Source organism: Filicampus tigris, chromosome 9, assembly GCF_054856515.1.
Source record: "Filicampus tigris isolate MCC_2025a chromosome 9, RoL_Ftig_1.0, whole genome shotgun sequence".
NCBI classification, from domain to species: domain Eukaryota; kingdom Metazoa; phylum Chordata; class Actinopteri; order Syngnathiformes; family Syngnathidae; genus Filicampus; species Filicampus tigris.
In genome coordinates this window covers 5,022,592-5,041,038 of record NC_141225.1, presented here as the reverse complement: position 1 = coordinate 5,041,038, position 18,447 = coordinate 5,022,592, and the positions used below count along the sequence as shown (strand labels likewise).

The 18,447-nt window shown below is 42.8% G+C and overlaps 2 protein-coding genes across 2 annotated transcripts; both read left to right on the top strand.

The window, feature by feature from the left end:
- The first annotated feature begins 1,602 nt into the window (after nucleotides 1-1,602).
- nfatc2b (nuclear factor of activated T cells 2b) lies at nucleotides 1,603-11,011 on the top strand. The gene is made up of 10 exons (XM_086041214.1): nucleotides 1,603-1,811; nucleotides 2,858-3,749; nucleotides 3,822-3,993; nucleotides 4,515-4,717; nucleotides 5,071-5,243; nucleotides 7,251-7,391; nucleotides 8,554-8,609; nucleotides 8,731-8,863; nucleotides 8,987-9,565; nucleotides 10,480-11,011. Exons 1-10 carry the CDS (start codon nucleotides 1,718-1,720, stop codon nucleotides 10,551-10,553), a joined length of 2,517 nt encoding a protein of 838 aa, XP_085897340.1. The 5' UTR covers nucleotides 1,603-1,717; the 3' UTR covers nucleotides 10,554-11,011.
- On the top strand, nucleotides 10,794-17,641 carry LOC147141710 (uncharacterized). The gene is made up of 8 exons (XM_086041217.1): nucleotides 10,794-10,943; nucleotides 11,253-12,488; nucleotides 12,584-12,678; nucleotides 12,762-12,809; nucleotides 12,893-13,117; nucleotides 16,754-16,931; nucleotides 17,009-17,182; nucleotides 17,261-17,641. The coding sequence occupies exons 1-8, from the start codon at nucleotides 10,895-10,897 to the stop codon at nucleotides 17,350-17,352; spliced, it is 2,097 nt and encodes a 698-aa protein (XP_085897343.1). The 5' UTR covers nucleotides 10,794-10,894; the 3' UTR covers nucleotides 17,353-17,641.
- The last annotated feature ends 806 nt before the right edge of the window (nucleotides 17,642-18,447 follow it).

Below are 18,447 nucleotides of genomic sequence, written 5' to 3'. Positions count from 1 at the left end.
AAATTGATCTAAAATAAGATAGCGGTGAAATAGGTGGTTTAATGCTCTGTGTTAGTATTATTTCAACTTGATTGTATCCAAAGTTTTTCTTGAACATTATGAGTATTTACTTTTCAAGGTGCTTTTTGGGTGCCTTTTGCAAAACTTTTAAATTAAATGTTATTTAACATACAAGTGAGGGTAATTTTTATTGGTTTAGTGTGGAAATCAACAATAAATACAGGTGATAACTGTACAATCTCAGCTTTGTTTTTTTAATCGAACCACTGAAATGAACTTTGTACATTAGTTTTAATTACAATGGGTGCAATGCATTGATTCTATATGACTGTGCCATGTGCTATATGACAATCCAATGCAACAAAACCTTGAAGATAATCATAGACGACTGGACATTGTTTAAATTACTCACCATGATTAGGATTAAACATGTTTAAGTGAGTCTGTCATAATGACCAAAGCCTGTTTGCAGACTGGGAATTATCCGATTAGATGCTGTTTGAAAGGTTACTTGATCAACCTGACGTGCGATGCATTCCATTTAGGTAGACTGTAATACAGCATTTGTGTAAATATTGTATGCTAAGTCTAAGTCTTAAACCTTGTTCTGACATCAATAAAATCATTGTATAAAACAATTCTACAGGAGACTTGAATCTTAGGTTAAATAAATCCAAGACACCAAAAATAAATGAGAGATGGATGGCTGCATGGATCAACGAATGGATAGTATAGGCCTGTCAATGACTGGATGCATGGATGGACGGATTCGTAGGATGGATGGATGTGATGAAGGAAGGATATGGTATTAATGGTCAGATGGTAGGATGGATGGATGGATGGATGGATGGATGGACGGATGGATGGATAGGTAGGCATGGACGGATGGGTAGGTAGAGCATCTATCGAAGGCAAGCATGAATGGATATGACTTGAAAAAAAAAAACAAGATTAAGATGTTGCATGTTGGTAAGATATACAGTTGTCTAATTAGATGTATGCTTCAGCAATTGTATACAAGAGAACCTTTATTAGTCCACGGGAAATTTTGCATACATACTTACTGTAAGTATATTGCACATTCAAACTTGAAGAGGAATTAAAGACATTAGAAGATAGTAAGCCTAAGTACCTTATCCTGTTATATCACATCATATTAGACTGACATGTTAGTGTGTTTTACCTAAAAACTTCTGACGGCTCATATTCTCATATACACTCACTCTATTTATGATAAATTAGTTAAAGATCTTTTGTAGCCCACACGAGAAATGTATCTAAAAAAAAAAACCATTCACCACTGTGCAATTATTATGTTACGTTACAAAGCCACAAAGAATAGATATCCTAGACTAGAGAGTATAACGTGGGAAGAAATTGTGCAATGCTGTCCTCTAGCTGTCAAATGTTTATCGCTTCTGTATTTACTAAAAATAAATGTTTTTTTTAAGTCAGAGCGTCTGCCATATTTAAGCGCCAATGTGATTTAAACAACCTCATTAAAGCTCTCATTCTATCAATGAAATATGCAAAACAGTCAAAATTGAAAGTGCATACACGCACAGACGCCCCACGCCCTAAGCAGTGACAGGAAGTTTGCTGTGTGCGTCGAGCAACTCCTGAAACTACAAAACACATCTCACATTGCGGCTGTTGTCGTTGAGGGCTTTATTGTTATTCAAACATAATAAGATCAAAAATATATCAGAGGGTGGATATGGCATCTGACATTAGTCAGGAAGAGTTGGATTTTTCAGACTTGTTTCTCTATAATCCACCTGGTGAGGACTTTTCTGCTGGCTATATCCCAGGTGAGCATCTATTTAATGGAATACTGCATGCCGAAATTAGTGCAGCTACGATGAATATTTAATAGCGTGTGTGTGTGTGTATGAATTTTCTATGAGTGCATGCATGTTTTTAAAATTACACAAGAACGTATTTATTTCACCTACTAACCCACTAAATTAGCATAATATATAATAATAAACATTTTAATCATATTTTTTATTTGTTTCATAAATTTGGTAAAGAGACTTAGTTGGACACATACAATTTACAGCATTACACCGACACGAATCAATGGCTCCACGGGGTGGTGCATTCAATTTTGTTAAGTCCCCATGGTATCATTTTGAAGCATCCACGAGCCATCATAACGACGGCACCAGAAGCCTCCTGGTCATCCTTCATGAACCAGGAAGTATCCTGCTAGCTAAAAAGAAGCATACTGACTGTAAATATGCCATTCCTCGATTTTCATTAACAGTTCAGCCTTTGTGGAAGTCAGAATGTACTGTAGTGATGTGCTCATTATATCATTGTTACCACAACAAAAGCTAAGGTGGCTAAAGCAGAGTAAACACGTCCCGATTTTTAATATCCTGGATTCATGTACTAAACTGACGGTTATCTTATCTGGTACCTCCACAAGCAGTTACCCCGCTTTTTGTGTCCAGCAGCAACATGAGCCTGATGTCACTGTCTAATTGACTATCAGTTTCCAGTTTATTCCATTTATTCCAGTTCACGTCACAATTACAGTATCCATGGCTCAGCCCAACTCAGTGTTAAGGATTTGCCATCACAAATATTTTTCAGGTTTAACATTTACAATTTGCGGCCCTGACCGTTTTGCTAGCAGATCGTGATGGAAAATCATTATTAACACACCCACACCACAGAATAATCAGTCAGGATAATCTTTTAGAGACATTAATTAATCTGGATTTGCTGACTTTGATGACAAAGGGAAAGCCCAATTTACCCCACTTCAGTGCTGTATTTTACTAAAATAGCTCTAGTTGTTCAATTATAAAATCTGAGTGAAAATAAGCAGCACTGATTATATTGACAGATGATGCCGAACAGCCCGCCCTACTAGAGGTCAACCATCACACTGGATTGAGTAAGGATGCCTCCTCGGGTAACCCATCTGAAGAGAGCTCATCGGAGGTGGTGTTTGACTCCATGGGCCTGGCGACAACACACGGGGTCATCCCGGCTCCCAGCCCGAGGATTGAGATCACTCCATCAGGGGACTCTCTCACCTCTCAGGCCTTACAGCAAAGCCTTGGATCCAAAGCCCTCGGAGCCTACCGGGAGTGTGCAAGCCCTGCTAGTAGCAACTCCTCCACAGGCTGCCCGGCAGATGGATGCTCTCCATCAGCCTCTCCATGCATCTCCCCTTCCAACAAAGGCGCAAGTGCCACGGATTTGTCCACCATAGATCTCTGCCCCTTTCTCCAGGGTATCCAAACATCTTCCGCCCACTCCTCTCCAGGTAATAGCTTCAGCGATGAGCTCTTCCTCCTGCCTCAGCACCAAGTCACCCCCTCACAACTCGTCAACCGGCGCTGCCGCTCATTGTCGCCACAAGGCAAGCGCACCCACGACCAGGCCCTCCCTTGTCCAGGGTCCATTCCTGTCAAACAACGCTCCCGGAGCCCGAGCCCTATCCCTTCGCCCTACAACCTGCTGGACACCTATGCCCTCCACCAGGGCCGGGCTCCAGGCGAGCGCCAGATCCAGGCTCAGGCCTCTGGGTTGTGTCCACGAGACACGGTGAGCAGCCTCATCTTAACTCAAGATGAGTTGCGTGGTGAAAATGTGCTAAACCCAAGGCCAGACTGCATGAACAGGGAGGGTCACGAGCTGGAGAGATTTGGCTGGATAAGAGAAGTCAGACCCGGAGACTTCTGTGTAATCCCAACGCCATGGCCTCATTATCCAGTCCATGGAGCATTTGGGTGTGTTGCATTTCTATCTCTAATTTAAAGAATATCAAGTATGTCTTCTCTTATCCCTGCTTTCTTCTTAAGAGGTTTTTCCTTGGCACCTCTACTCGCTCTAGAGAGGCCTTTGCCGAGTCAGTCAAGTCAGTACGAGCTGGTGATCAAGTCCCAGCCAAGGTCTCACCACAGGGCTCACTACGAGACCGAGGGCAGTCGCGGGCCTGTCAAGACACCAAATGGCGGACACCCTGAAGTCCAGGTACTTGCTTTCATCCATTCAAAATCTTTGTGATATTTGCTTCTTGAACATCTAGCAACTAGTAGGAAAAAAAATCACTCTCACTTCTTGTCCCTGCCATCCGTTGATTAGAAATAAGCAGAAGCGAGATTGTGTAGACACAAGAGCATTTCCTGCAAGACACTGCGTCTATGTAAAACAGACAGCCATACAAATTCAGATTATCCATAGACCGGCAAAGTCCATGATCATGATACGGCCTGTTGAAGCAGGCTGTAAACACACTAGCATGTACCTTATATTCAAATAAGATGCAGATATTGCCTAATTGGTCATCTCTGTTGACTGGTCCGGCAAAGGAATTAAGGAGCTGTTGCTGCTGTTTTTCCTGGCTTATTGCAAAGCAATGCGCTTGTGAAAAATCCTCCACACGGGGAAGGCTTTAATGATGTCAAGTTGTTCTTCAGTTACGCAAATGAATGCTTTTGTCAACGAGCCACTTTTCAAGCGTGATTCTAAGCTGCTTTCATTGCACCCACCAGCTCAACGGTTACCGAGGCACGGCTCCGCTGGGCCTGCAGGTCTTCATCGGGACAGCCGACGAGAGGCAGCTGAAACCGCACGCATTCTACCAGGCCCACCGCATCACCGGGAAGACTGTGACCACGCCCAGCACGGAGAGGATGGTCAATGGGACCAAAGTGTTAGAAATCCCTCTGCAGCCAAAGAACAACATGAGAGTGGTGTGAGTAGCCTTCGTAAAAAACTGGTCCCACAGACATTAATACTTGCTGAGGTTCATTGGCCTTCTAAATGTCTCTGAGGGTGTTCAAAACAGAATGAATGTGGCTGCTTACACCACCTAAAACATATTTTAATGTCACCGCTGATAGGAACATGCAACACTTCCTGTTTGCCAGCATGGTTTTCCATGAAAGATATACTGTACAGGCCTCCAGGTGTTTACAACCACAACCATAAATGCTTTGACGGAAAAAGAACTGTTTCAAACAAATAACCAATTTTGCTCAAGGCTACTTTAGTTTCCACCGGTGACAGAATCCTTTGTTCCTGGTGGTCTTTTGTCATGTTTCCCAGGATCGACTGCGTGGGAATTCTGAAGCAGAGAAACGCTGACATCGAGCTGCGGAATGGCGAGACTGACATCGGACGCAAAAACACTCGCGTACGCTTGGTGTTTCGCGTTCACATACCACAACCTGACACCACCTTTGTGTCGCTTCAAGTGGCCTCCCATCCAATTGAATGCTGTAAGGGTCTAGCAAAAGATAAGTCATCATTGCATTCCGTGTGCATTCGCGTCCTGCATTTTACATGATAATTTAATGAAATTCAACATTCTTCAGACTGTTGTATTTTCTGAAAAGAATTCCTACGGTGTACTAGTGTACTAGATACATCCTCAAATAGTGGCCTCTGCTCTTCTAGAAACCAAGGCTGAAGTAGTCATATTTCCCACGTTTCCGTCCTCCGTAGCTTCCATGTGGTAGCTGTAATGACCTTTACTACAGCCTGGCCCAAGGCAGTGCCCGATTTAGTTCAATATGCTACACCCTGATGTTGTTAGCATTTCCACCACAGGTCAAGTAAAACTTGTACTACCTAACCTATAAGAGTCCTCAATTTACGACAGAGTTCCATTCCTTGGGCAGTGACATAACCTGCATTTCGTCGCTGTCCTGTGGAAAACACTTATCTCCAATTTTGGAAACGTTTTTATTTTTCACTTTAATGCGATGTCTGTTACGCGGAAATATGATTCATGTAAAAATAAGAAAATGAAAAAAAATAGTGGGATAATAGGAGATAAGTGTTTTTCACATGACAGCGACGATTTGTACCTAATGCGTAATGCAATGTAGTAGGACAATTAATCAAAATTTTAATCATGATTTCGATTTTGGCTTTTATCGATTATTAACATCTTATAATCGAAGAAGAACGATTAATGCGCAGAATGCATTTACATGTTCCCGACGTTGTGAAAGTACCAGAGATGGGCACTTTACCCTATTTTGCCAGTCTGTCCTCCAACCGCGACCTGGACTCCTTTCCATCAATGTCCTTCCGTCCTTATTCCTAAAAATAATCATCATCCAGCCTGTCTGTCCTCATCCTTTTTAAGTGCTTCCGTCCTTACATTTCAACAGTCCTTCCCGTTGTCCCCCCCCCCCCCAAAAAAAAAAAACATCTGTGCATGACGCCATAGGAGAGAGGCTAACGCGGCAGAGGTTTTATAATTCAACAAATATTCAAACAAATATTCACACACACATTCACACAGGTAATATAGCAGTGCTCAAAGGGACAAATTCATCCCAATCCGTGAAAAAAGAATTGTATACTATTAATAGAGTTCAATCGCAATTTTATTCTGTTCTCATTCTAAGCGTGTACTCCATCGATGCACGGCACCACACTGCCCGTAACAGGCCAAAACGCGCAGGAACATCCGGGATTTGTTTTGGTTTTAATTGCTATTATTTTACCATATTCTGATTTTATTTTCTTACAAAATGTTCTCATCCTTTCAAGTCATTTAAAATTGAGTTTTAAAGGATTCAAGGGATTTTTCCTTCCTCGAAATTCAAGGATACAAAGATCCAAGGACTTTTTTTGTCACACCAACACACATTTCCACATGACATGGCACAAAATACAATCACAGAAATCCCTGGTTAGCCCACTAAGGCCCAAGACTTTTGAAAATAACATATGATAAAATAGATATGATAAAGATATAAAGGTTATACTTTCACAAGGCTTCACTGTACGCAAATATGTGTGGATGTAGCAGAATAAAAATGCAAGAGGCTTGAATTTCACCTGATGACAAAAAGAATAGAATGTTCAAGAATACATAGATGGGCATGACGCTATGATGATAGTTTTGATTAGTTGAGATTTAGTATTTAGTTGAATAAATACTACGTTTTGAAATCAATTCATAATAGTTTCAATAAGCGTTCTTTCAATCTCAATCAAAATAATCGCGACGATACTTTTTTTCCATGATCGTCCAGCCCTACACTATAGTCTAAAGTAATAGTAAAGTCTTCATGTGCTGCGTCACCAGGTTACAAACAAGTTTATTGCGTGCCGTCTGTAACTTCGAAACGCTGCATGCATGACGGTACCATCGTAAACTGAGAATTCCCTGTACTGAACGGTTACACTAAAGCTAAGAATGCCTGTACTGGCTGTTGTTATTACTATGTTGTTATAAAAACATTGAACTTGAAATTGTTTTTCTTCAGCCCAGCATTCAGCACAGGAGATCCCTTTGGTCAAGATGCAGAACCTGGACCGATGCTCTGTACTTGGTGGGCAACAAATGCTCCTAACAGGGCAGAATTTCACATATGCCTCGAGAGTGATGTTCTCAGAGACGACACAAGGTCAGACTTCAGCGTGAAACATAAATGGGATGTTAGGTCTTAAAGTGGGAAGTCAACCCAAACATATTTTTTCAAGAATATGTTCTATGCAGCCTCACTAGTTAAAACAAGGCGTTCTGATAAATATTGCATTTGTGGAATAATAGTTAATCCACCCGTTTTTAGCCCTCTCTGTGGGCGGCCATTTTGTCACTTCTGTCGACTGAAAATGACATCACAAACGCTCAGGGATCAGAAAATGACCAATCGCAGCTCACCTGATTTCTGAAGCTGAGCCATGATTGGTCGTTATCTGAGCCCTGAGCAGTTGTGATGTCATTTTCAGTGGACAGAAGTGACAAAATGGCCGCCCCCTGAGATGGCTAAAAACAGGTGGATTTTGCTGCTTAACTCATTCCACAAACGTAATATTAATCAAAATGCAGTGTTTCAACTAATGGTCCTGCATAGAACATATTCTTGAAAAATGGGTTGACTTCCCTTCTTAATCACTAGGATGTAAAGTAAGTAACAATTAAAAAAACAATAAATACCTTGCATATATACAGAGCACAAACACCGGAAACGTGTCTAACCATCAAACCAGACTTTGTCTAAAAGGGACACAGTAAACCTCTGAAACAAATAACCACATTCATTTGTGATTTTATTCAACGGTGCATATAAAAAGAAAGAGTGTGCCACATTGCCCTGTAAAATTTTCAAATTGTAGGAAACAACAACTTGAACATCCTAGGCACTTGCTACAGCCAAGTTTTTAACCACTGGTTAAATGTGAACATACTCGCAAGAAACAGGTAGAATTTTTGATTAAGCTCTTGTAGTGGATTTCATCAAACAGTGGATGAGTGTATACGGTAATTTTACGTGGAGATTTCTTATCGGGCTCTGCTGCTTCTGCATGCTGGTTTGGTGAGAATGAACCTAACTTACTGTTGACAACTAAATGAACAGCTTCATGGTTGCATGGGTTTCAGTAAACAGGATGTGGTAACAAAGACTAAACTTGGATTTAAAAAAAAAAAAAAGAAAAGAAAAGCAAGAGCAAGTGAGTATTCAAGTGGGGAAGTTGAACACTCCACCTAACAACAAACCGAAAGCAGTTGTCACTCAGCATTTGCATTCTGTCTTTTCTCTACAAATCTTTATTCACTACTTTCAGACGGCCAACAAATCTGGGAGGCGGAGGCAAACGCGGACCGAGAAAAAAGCCAATCTGTGAGTTTTCTTGTAGTCGCACAACAGTTCCCTCCCTGAATTTGAAATGTATATCAGACAATCTTCCGTGGCCTCCAACCAGGTCCGTTTCAACAGCGAACATTTTCAATGTCCCTTCCAGAATATGTTGATGGTTGAGGTCCCTCCGTATCGAGATCGAAGCATTTGTTACCCGGCCAAAGTCAACTTCTATGTCATCAATGGGAAGAAGAAGCGCAGTGAACCTCAGCACTTCATCTACACCCCCATAATAGGTATTTATCTCAACAGTGAATATAATGGAGTGAATTACCATACATGTATCACTCATCAAATAGTAGGCCTGCAGCACCTCTTTCACTTCCCGACGTCTGAACAGCTTTCTTTTTGTACCCCAGACATTAAAACAGAGCCACTGGATGAGTGGCAGGTGAATTTGTGTGATTACGCCGACACTCAGCCACAATCCGACGCGCAAGTGAAGTCACTCTTCAATCGGTCGGAGGAGGAGAGCATTCTTCAACCGTTCAGTGTGCTTGCATCAGATCCATGGGATTACCGACCAGTCTTTTACCAGTCAAGGACAGGCGGTCAAATCAACAAACCGGATCTTTACTGCCCTACCAACCAACTTTATTATCAAAACTATGCTACCGCTATCCATGGTAGCATCCTAAAAGCATCAATCCCTTCCAGTGTCCATGCCTCAGTCCATCTCCCTCAAGCTTCCAATGTCAAAAGCGTGACAGACAAACTGAGTCAAAGCACATTCCAGGCCTATTCATCTACAAGACATCAAAGTTCGGTGCAAGTTGTGCCATCGTCACGAAAGGCGGCGCCTTCCAGATTGGTCCAAAGCGACGTTTGTGTGAAGTCTTTAACCCAGACCGGCTCAAACGGAGCCAACCAAGAAGCTCGGACTCAGGAGGCGGTTACAGTAAAACAGGAGGAGCTCAGCTGTGTCTACCTGGAAGACTGTGAGTAAATTTGTCTTGCACATTTTCAAAAGGGAAGAGAGTAATCAACTAAGATGCAGTGAATTGCAATATAGCAATCAGCCAGTTTATACTTCAAGAGTGTGCCTGAAGGCATTTAGGGCAGTACAATTGATGTTTAAGTTATGGAAACGATGGTATTAAGAACAAAGTCATTTCTGATTATACTATATTGAAATATTTGACGTAGGTCTTTTACGTAGGCTGTGTGGTTCCAATACACAAAGACCACAGATACTAATTGCTGGTGACTACTCTTAAGAAATCGACACCGCCTGAGATCCAGTCTGCAAAGCAAGCAGGCGCATTGCAAATGTTTGCTTGCAAATCCTGAGTTGTGGTTTATGAAGCCTTTTGTGTTGACTTTCCTCTTTCTGTTACTCTCGCTTTTACTCATAAGTTCACTTGTAAACACGCACTTGCAGAAGTGTCATGAACACTGTCCTCACCAAATCAAGAAAGCAAAGTCATTACAGACGGCAAAGTCCTGCAGACTAATCTTGTTGTCTGCAGACCAAAATATTTGTTATCTTCCCACACACATTAAAAGGAAGTACTGTACATATGCAAATAAAAGCAGCCAAACCGGTGTCAAACAAAGCCGCAGTGTCTATTTAGTGTGTTGTGCAGACTGGCATAGTGGTGCAAAGTCTAATAACATCCAACAGTTTTTTCTGTCGCATTCCTCTTTTTGAATCTTTTGAGGAATAATGTACTATAGCCACAAAAGAAATTCTGCAAAAAAAGAAATGAAACATTGGCATCTGGTGGGTATGATTGTAACTGCAGTTATTCCTGTTCATCCGTCGACTTGGGTATTCTTTGTGACCCTGAACATGTAAAATATTGTAGAAAATGAGTTTGATCTGCTAAAGTTGCAAATTCCTTTTTTGTAGTAAATGACATCATACGAAGGGACCTGAGAGACCATCACAGTGACGCTGGAGGCCTGCGGCATCCCAGACTGTAAGAACAACAACAACTGAGGATCACGACATAATCGGCAAAAATAAATTCCACTCATCACCGACATCGTCAACTTTTGCATTGAATTCTTTATGTTGTCATCAGTGATTTTTAAGTCAGCTTTTACAAGTAGTACCTTTCATGTGATTGTGATTATGTACGTGTGTGTATTATGTATAAAGGAGTAGGTGCTAAACTTCTAATAATCAAAACATGTTTATATGCACTATGTATTGTATACTCTATGTATTTATACATATGTAGTAGTGCTGTACAGTGATTCTATCAAATGGTCAAGCAATTTCTGTGCTGGTAATAAGCCTTCTCCCTTGCACATGAAACGGCATGGACAAGTTTGGGATCTTTGATTTTCCATCCTGTGACAACTATTTTGGTGCGTATATTCAAAGGAAAATTGGAGAGTTGCTGTAATCCTGATTGATAAAACTAGTTTGCTTTAAATTGAGTCAAGTTGAGTGTGATAAACCTGTCTGAGGATTACAAATAATTCAAAACAGTATTTGAAGCATATTGCCTTTATCTCAGTGGGGTTATTGATTCCAGAACCACAGCCAGTCATATATTTACATAAGAAAATGACACAAGGCAAAATACTGCTAAATAAATGTCTTAAACAAGGGTTTGATACGGATTCCGCTAATACGGAATGTTAGTTTATTTACTGTGTTTGTATGAGTTGCAGAGAACCAAGAAAATGTGTTTGAGGTCAGGAAATTTCAAGGGAAACTTAGAAATGGCAAAAAATTCACAAAATGGCATGATGGATGTGACATAACCCCCAAGGTCAGTGAATTAACCGTGATGAAACTTGAGGTTGTGCCTGCTCAAGAAACCAACAGGAAGGTTGACACAATGCCTGATAAAAAGGAAGTCAAAGACACCAAGACAGTAGTGACTGCCAAAGCGAGCAAACAAAAGGCCAACACAAAAAGAGAGTCCATCAAAAGGACACAGAGACTCAAAGGTACCCAGTTATCAGTGCAGACGATGGTGGCTGAAGGGACCACAGTAAAGTCTTGCACAAAATCTGACATGCTCATCAGGAAGCAGAGGTCCGAAGTCACAACATTGCCCATGAAGGCTACAAGGACCCGTATAAGGCCTAGCCAAAACACTGTCACCAGTAAGCAAAGCATCAAAGCCCAAAAGTCACCTGGGAAGGCTGTGCAAGTTAAAGGAATCAATAAAAAATCTGGCAAGCAATCTGCAGCTCACATAAGGAAGCAGAAGGTCAAAGTTGCAGAAATGTCTATAAAGGCCGAAAAACGGACCAAACTGAAATCGGGCACAAAACAAAAAACAAGTCAGCAAAGAGTCAGAGCCAAAAAGCTACCAGTGAAGGCTGCGCCGGCTAAAGAACCCAAGTTAACGGGCCGCACAAAACGAGACGCCCTCCGCTCTGAGCAGACTGTCGGGACAAAGGCGACAAAGCGGAAGGCTGATACAAGGCAAGATGTCACCAGAAAAAAGCGGCAGGATGAAGATACCGATGAAATCGAGAAGGACCTTCTGCATAAGGGCAGCAACAGGCAATCTGGCACAACCCCCAAAAGGGAAAAGAACGGCAAACCAATTGAAGTGTCTGTGAAGTCTGTCAAAGTGACCAAATGTAAAGACAACACAAAACCAGATGCATTCATAATGAAGAAGAGGATCAAAGATACTAAAGTTTCAGTGAAGACGGTGCAGAGGAAAGGCAACAAGAAACAATGTGTCACAAAACCAGAGACTTTCATAAGCCATCAGAGGGTGAACTCTACGATGGTGTCTGAGAAAGCTGTGCCCCCTAGAGGAAGTTTGGGAGACAAAGTAACTGGGGTGCGTGAGGCTCCACCGGCCGAGAGGGAGTCTTTCCTCAAACCAAAGACTTCTTTCTTAGACCAAGTCAAAACAATTCTCTTAAGTGCAACGAGCAGAGGTAAGAAGATGGTGTCATGAGTCAGTCGCATTTCCACCAAGTGATCCAGTTGAGTTTTGGTTTGGCTTAGTAAATCCTGATCTGTTTGTGTGCAGCCACGTTTGAGACCAAATATGAGAAGTTTGCCAAGATTGGCGAAGGAGGCTTTGGATCAGTCTATGCAGGTCACAGGAAAACGGATTATAATCCAGTAAGTATGTGGTTAGCACCGTGCCTACACTGTACTAAGACACAATCTGTTTGTTCCCAATGCTAACCAAATTTATCCTGAAGGTGGCGATCAAATACATCCCCAAAACAAAAGTAAAAAATGTCCCATTGGTGAGTGGTATGTTTGATGGCACAGACCATATTTGTCTTTCCTTTTACATTTGCACTGTCTAAATGTGCTCACTATTTCATAGAGCATAAATGGAAAGGTGCAGAAGGTCCCCTTGGAGGCCATCTTCATGCTGCAAGCATCCAGTATCAAGAACTCGGATGGGAAATCAGCAGTCATATCACTGCTGGAAATATGCGATCTGGAGAAAGAGCTAGTTCTGGTTATGGAGAGACCAGTCCACTCTGTGGCTTTGTCTACATACTTGACCCGACGAACACTCGGCCTACTTGAGGAGGAAGAGGCAAAGGTAACTAAAGATGCGTGAAATGTACATTCGGTGTCCACCATTGATGAATTTAGCGGTACTTGCTCAGTCTGCAAGGACTTGGGCTCTTTCAAATAGGTATTTTATATAGGACTGCAGGCATCTAACATTTTGGTATTCAGGTATCCTACTAAAAATTATATCGAATAATCAGGTTTTAGGTTTTTGTTTTTTTCTTGGTTGTAAATACTGAAGACGAAAAAAACCACATTTCTACTTAATGAACAACCATCTGGTTGTCATTTTTACATGTTCAACATTTTATACTGAAATTTAAACTGCATAGCATCACACTGAAACATTAGTGAGATTTTAGACAACTCTCTCGACGTCATTGCTGACATCAGAACCACGGTAGCGATTTTGCCGGCTAAAACAACATACTTCAGTAAGCCAGCCTGGTTTGTTAAAATGTGATCAGTTGGAACAGGGACTGTGTCAGGCTGTCAGCATCAAAGTAATTTATGTCTACCGCCGTTTAAAAGTAATGCAACAGCTCTCGCCAGGCAATATGGGGCACTTCAGCAATGCTAGCGCTTGCTAGCCCTGGAGCCGCCACTAAACACTGGCAAGAGGCATCATACAATACAATATCAACATAATTAAGTCGTTGTTTAACGCCTTTAATTAGTAATTGAATGTTATTTTACGATGTCATTGTGTTGTTAAAGTTAGTAGCAACAATTTGTGACGGAAATATAAGCGCCCTATTTGACAGACGAGTCAAGTCAGCTGTTTTGCCAAGAGAGGCTTCCGGGAACAACAAAATGAAAGCGTACGAAGGCATTGATGTCCAGATATTATTTGGTAACTAAGTTTTATTTTGAAGTTGGCCTTCCAACCATGTTGACTGCATATTATTGTCATGCATAGCAAAAACAATTGTTACTATGGTTAGCTTGACTACTTCTTGGCAGTGTAGCTACATGGAAACACGGAAACTCGAGGCAGAAAAAAATGCCACAAGCATTTTTTTTTAATCAAAGTATCCGAATTACTCGATGACTGGTTTATGCCCTAATTTTATATTTAATACAAAGCTGTTATTCAGTTGCAAAGTGAACCCATATAAACTTGTATCACAACCCCTTTAAATCCACCTTGATCCAGACGCTGTCAGCCCAAAATTTGTGGCTAGCATATGACATAGAAAAGTTATTCTCGAAACATGTAAACTCTGCCTAGCAACATCTTAAATGTCACCAAAATGCCATCCATCCATCCATTATCTCCCGCTTATCCGAAGTCGGGTCGCGGAGGCAGCAGCTTCAGCAGGGAAGCCCAGACTTCCCTCTCCCCAGCAACATCCTCCAGCTCTTCCGGAAGGATCCCAAGGCGTTCCCAGGCAAGCCGGGAGACATAGTCTCTCCAGCGTGTTCTGGGTCGTCCTCGGGGTCTCCTGCCGGTGGGACATGCCCGGAACACCTCACCAGGGAGGCGTCCAGGAGGCATCCTAATCAGATGCCCGAGCCACCTCAACTGGCTCCTCTCGACGCGGAGGAGCAGCAGCTCAACTCTGAGTCCCTCCCGGATGGCCGAACTTCTCACCCTATCTCTAAGGGAGAGCCCGGACACACTGCGAAGGAAACCCATTTCGGCCGCTTGTATCCGAGATCTCGTTCTTTCGGTCATAACCCACAGCTCATGACCATAGGTGAGAGTAGGAACGTAGATCGACCGGTAAATTGAGAGCTTCGGCTTTCGGCTAAGCTCCTTCTTCACCACGACAGACCGATACAGGGTCCGCATCACAGCAGACGCTGCACCGATCTGCCTGTCGATCTCCCGTTCCATCTTACCCTCACTCGTGAACAAGACCCCAAGATACTTGAACTCCTCCACTTGGGGCAGAATCCCATCCCCGACCCGGAGAGGGCACGCCACCCTTTTCCGACTGAGGACCATGGTCTCAGATTTGGAGGTGCTGATCTTCATTCCGGCCGTTTCACACTCAGCTGCGAACCGCTCCAGCGAGAGTTGGAGATCGCGGCTTGAAGAAGCCAACAGTACCACATCATCTGCAAAAAGCAGAGATGCAATACTGAGGCCACCAAACCGGACCCCCTCGACACCTCGGCTGCGCCTAGAAATTCTGTCCATAAAGGTTATGAACAGAATCGGTGACAAAGGGCAGCCTTGGCGGAGTCCAACCCCCACAGGAAACGAATCCGACTTACTGCCGGCAATTCGGACCAAACTCTGGCATCGGTGGTACAGGGACCGGACAGCCCTTATCAGGGGGCTCGGTACCCCGTACTCCCGAAGCACCCCCCACAGAACTCCCCGAGGGACACGGTCGAACGCCTTCTCCAAGTCCACAAAACACATGTAGACCGGTTGGGCAAACTCCCATGCACCCTCGAGGACCCTGCTGAGGGTGTAGAGCTGGTCCACTGTTCCACGGCCAGGACGAAAACCACATTGCTCCTCCTGAATCCGGGATTCGACCTTCCAACGGACCCTCCTCTCCAGCACCCCTGAATAGACCTTGCCGGGGAGGCTGAGGAGTGTGATCCCTCTGTAATTGGAGCACACCCTCCGGTCCCCCTTCTTAAAAAGGGGGACCACCACCCCGGTCTGCCAATCCAGAGGCACTGTCCCCGATGTCCACGCGATGTTGAAGAGACGTGTCAACCATGACAGCCCCTCAACATCCAGAGCCTTTATGAACTCTGGGCGGATCTCATCCACCCCCGAGGCTTTGCCACCGAGGAGCTTTTTGACTACCTCGGTTACTTCAACCCCAGAGATAGGAGAGCCCACCTCAGAGTCTCCAGGCTCTGCTTCCTCAGTGGAAGGCGTGTCGGTGGAATTGAGGAGGTCTTCGAAGTACTCTCCCCACCGACCCACAGCGTCCCGAGTTGAGGTCAGCAGCACCCCATCTCCACTATAAACAGTGTTAATGGTGCACTGCTTCCCCCTCCTGAGACGCCGGATGGTGGACCAGAATTTCCTCGAAGCCGTCCGGAAGTCATTTTCCATGGCCTCCCCGATCTCCTCCCACACCCGGGTTTTTGCCTCAGCAACCGCCAGAGCTGCATTCCGCTTGGCCAGCCGGTACCCGTCACCAAAATGAATTGTGTGATTTACTTTCAAAGAAAGCTTGTCCTGCTGTTTTCCTGACATGAAGACAAGACATGTATCAAAAGCCGAACTGAGGTAGTATTTGAGCCTCAGTTCAAATATGGAATGGCAGCTGTGTATGAAATGTGTGTGATGGATGGACACTTACTTTGCCCGCTGTGTTGTGTTATGAGCGATTGTCACTGTCTGACAAGTATTTTATAGGTCACAGCAGATTCTAGTACTGATCTCACTCATCTAAATGTTTTATTTCGGGAGGTTGTGTCAATATCCCTTACATCTAAATATCTAAAAAGCAAATGGTGGTTCATGTGTTACAGCTCGGATGTATCAATCAGTAAATATTTGTATGAACAACACTGTAGGCAGTAAATATAAAATAATGAAATGAAAAACAGTGAGTACAGTGGTAACTGAGGGAGCCCGCTGACGACTACATGAACAGCGTTACAAGCTTACACCACATTCCGTTTGTAACTTCGAAATGTCTCCAATGATTTGTTCTCCCTCCATTCTAACTTGTCTATTCCTCAGTACATCATGAAGCAGCTGGTAGACGCCGCCATCAAAATGCACGCTGCCAACATCTTCCATCGAGATCTAAAGCAGGAAAACATTCTGCTGGAGGCCTCGCCCGGTGTCACTCGAGTGCGGGTCATAGACTTTGGCTGTAGCTGCTTAGTTAGCATGGAACCATACCATGACTATTTTGGTAAGACATTGAGCTTCTGCATTACTGATATGTGTCAACTGACAGTGTCATTGTTGTTCTTTGTCCATCCTTTGTAGGAACCTTGAAGTACGCTCCTCCAGAGTATACACACAAGCGTCCATATTGCGCCGGTCCCACCACAGTGTGGCATCTAGGTGCGCTACTTTTTGAACTATTGGACGGAACGCAACGTTTTGACACGTGCATGTTCCTTTCTAAGGGGCTTCAACTGAATAGGGATCTGTCTCAAGGTGCGATACAGTGAACGATTTTGCATTTCTACGACATCATTGGCAACCTGCACACTGTTTTGCTCTTTTCTCTATCAGACTGCGGAGATTTCTTGTGGATGTGCTTGAGTTTAGACCCGACTCAACGTTGCACCCTGGAGCAGATGCAGTGGCACCCTTGGCTACTCTGATACCCTTCGGCCTCACCATATAACCCATTTTTTTTAAACGTTAACCTAAAATGTCGACTGAATCCGATGCTGTGTCATTTTTTTAATAGAATGGACAAATAAATAGTACCAGAAGACTCTGTGACTTGTAAATTTAAGTTTGTGCAAAATATCGTTCCCCTAATGACTTGCTAAATCATATTTGGAAAACAAGAAAAAAACAAAACAAGAGTCTCGTTGCCTCAATTCAACGTTGAGGAAATATCATTCCCTGGATGACTGACAAATAAAACAAAACATTTTTAAGCAAGCTCATTCTTTTTTAATATTGTGAGTATGTTAAAAATGATTTAGGCAATTATACTATTGGGTTCTGGATATTTTAACCTGTACTAATACATTCCTCCTCGCTGAGCCGTCATTGTACCTCACCTTATCGTGGTGGAGGAATGTGAGCTGGTTGGCTTTATTTCCAGTGAGGGTTGAATTCCGCCAAGGTTGCTTTTTTTCACTGTTCATAACTTATATGGACAGAATTTCTAAATGCAACTGAAGTGATGAGGGTTCCCGTTTGGTGGCCACAGGATTGCGTTTCTTCTTTTTGCGTATCACCTGTATGTGGTTCTAAGGATCCCTGACATGGGTGGCCTTTAGATTTAGAATCAAAAATGAGTTTTGGTATTCAGGCTCTCCCTTTGAGATTGGGAGATGACAAAAATATGGGAAAAACAATATTTACTTATAACCTTTACTTATAACATATTTATGTACAAAGAGCATGTACATTAGTACAAAATTCAAAGCATTTTTGTATTTAAAAAAATTACATACACTGTCCTCCAAAATTATTGGCACCCCTGGTTAAGATGTGTTTTTTTTTAGCTTTTAATGAATTCATCAATCCCACCCACCGCCCCAAATAATGTGGGGCCAAATTTATTCAAGTGCATCTACTAAGTGGGAAAATCCCACATTCGGAAATAATTATTTGACATCAAATCATATTGATGATAAAAAAATGCATTTTTTTGTCACGTACCTAATCACTGAAACCCATTGCAGATATACATACAAGCAAGCACCATTCCTTTGTAAAACACTGACCAAATAAAACAC

Coding starts and splice junctions, on each gene's coding strand:
- nfatc2b (XM_086041214.1), top strand. CDS start 1,718: ATGGCATCTGACATTAGTCAGGAAGAGTTGGATTTTTCAGACTTGTTT. Junction 3,750..3,821: donor CCAGTCCATGGAGCATTTGG/GTGTGTTGCATT, acceptor TTTCTTCTTAAG/AGGTTTTTCCTTGGCACCTC. Junction 4,718..5,070: donor AAGAACAACATGAGAGTGGT/GTGAGTAGCCTT, acceptor CATGTTTCCCAG/GATCGACTGCGTGGGAATTC.
- LOC147141710 (XM_086041217.1), top strand. CDS start 10,895: ATGGACAAGTTTGGGATCTTTGATTTTCCATCCTGTGACAACTATTTT. Junction 16,932..17,008: donor ACCATACCATGACTATTTTG/GTAAGACATTGA, acceptor CATCCTTTGTAG/GAACCTTGAAGTACGCTCCT. Junction 17,183..17,260: donor GAATAGGGATCTGTCTCAAG/GTGCGATACAGT, acceptor TTTCTCTATCAG/ACTGCGGAGATTTCTTGTGG.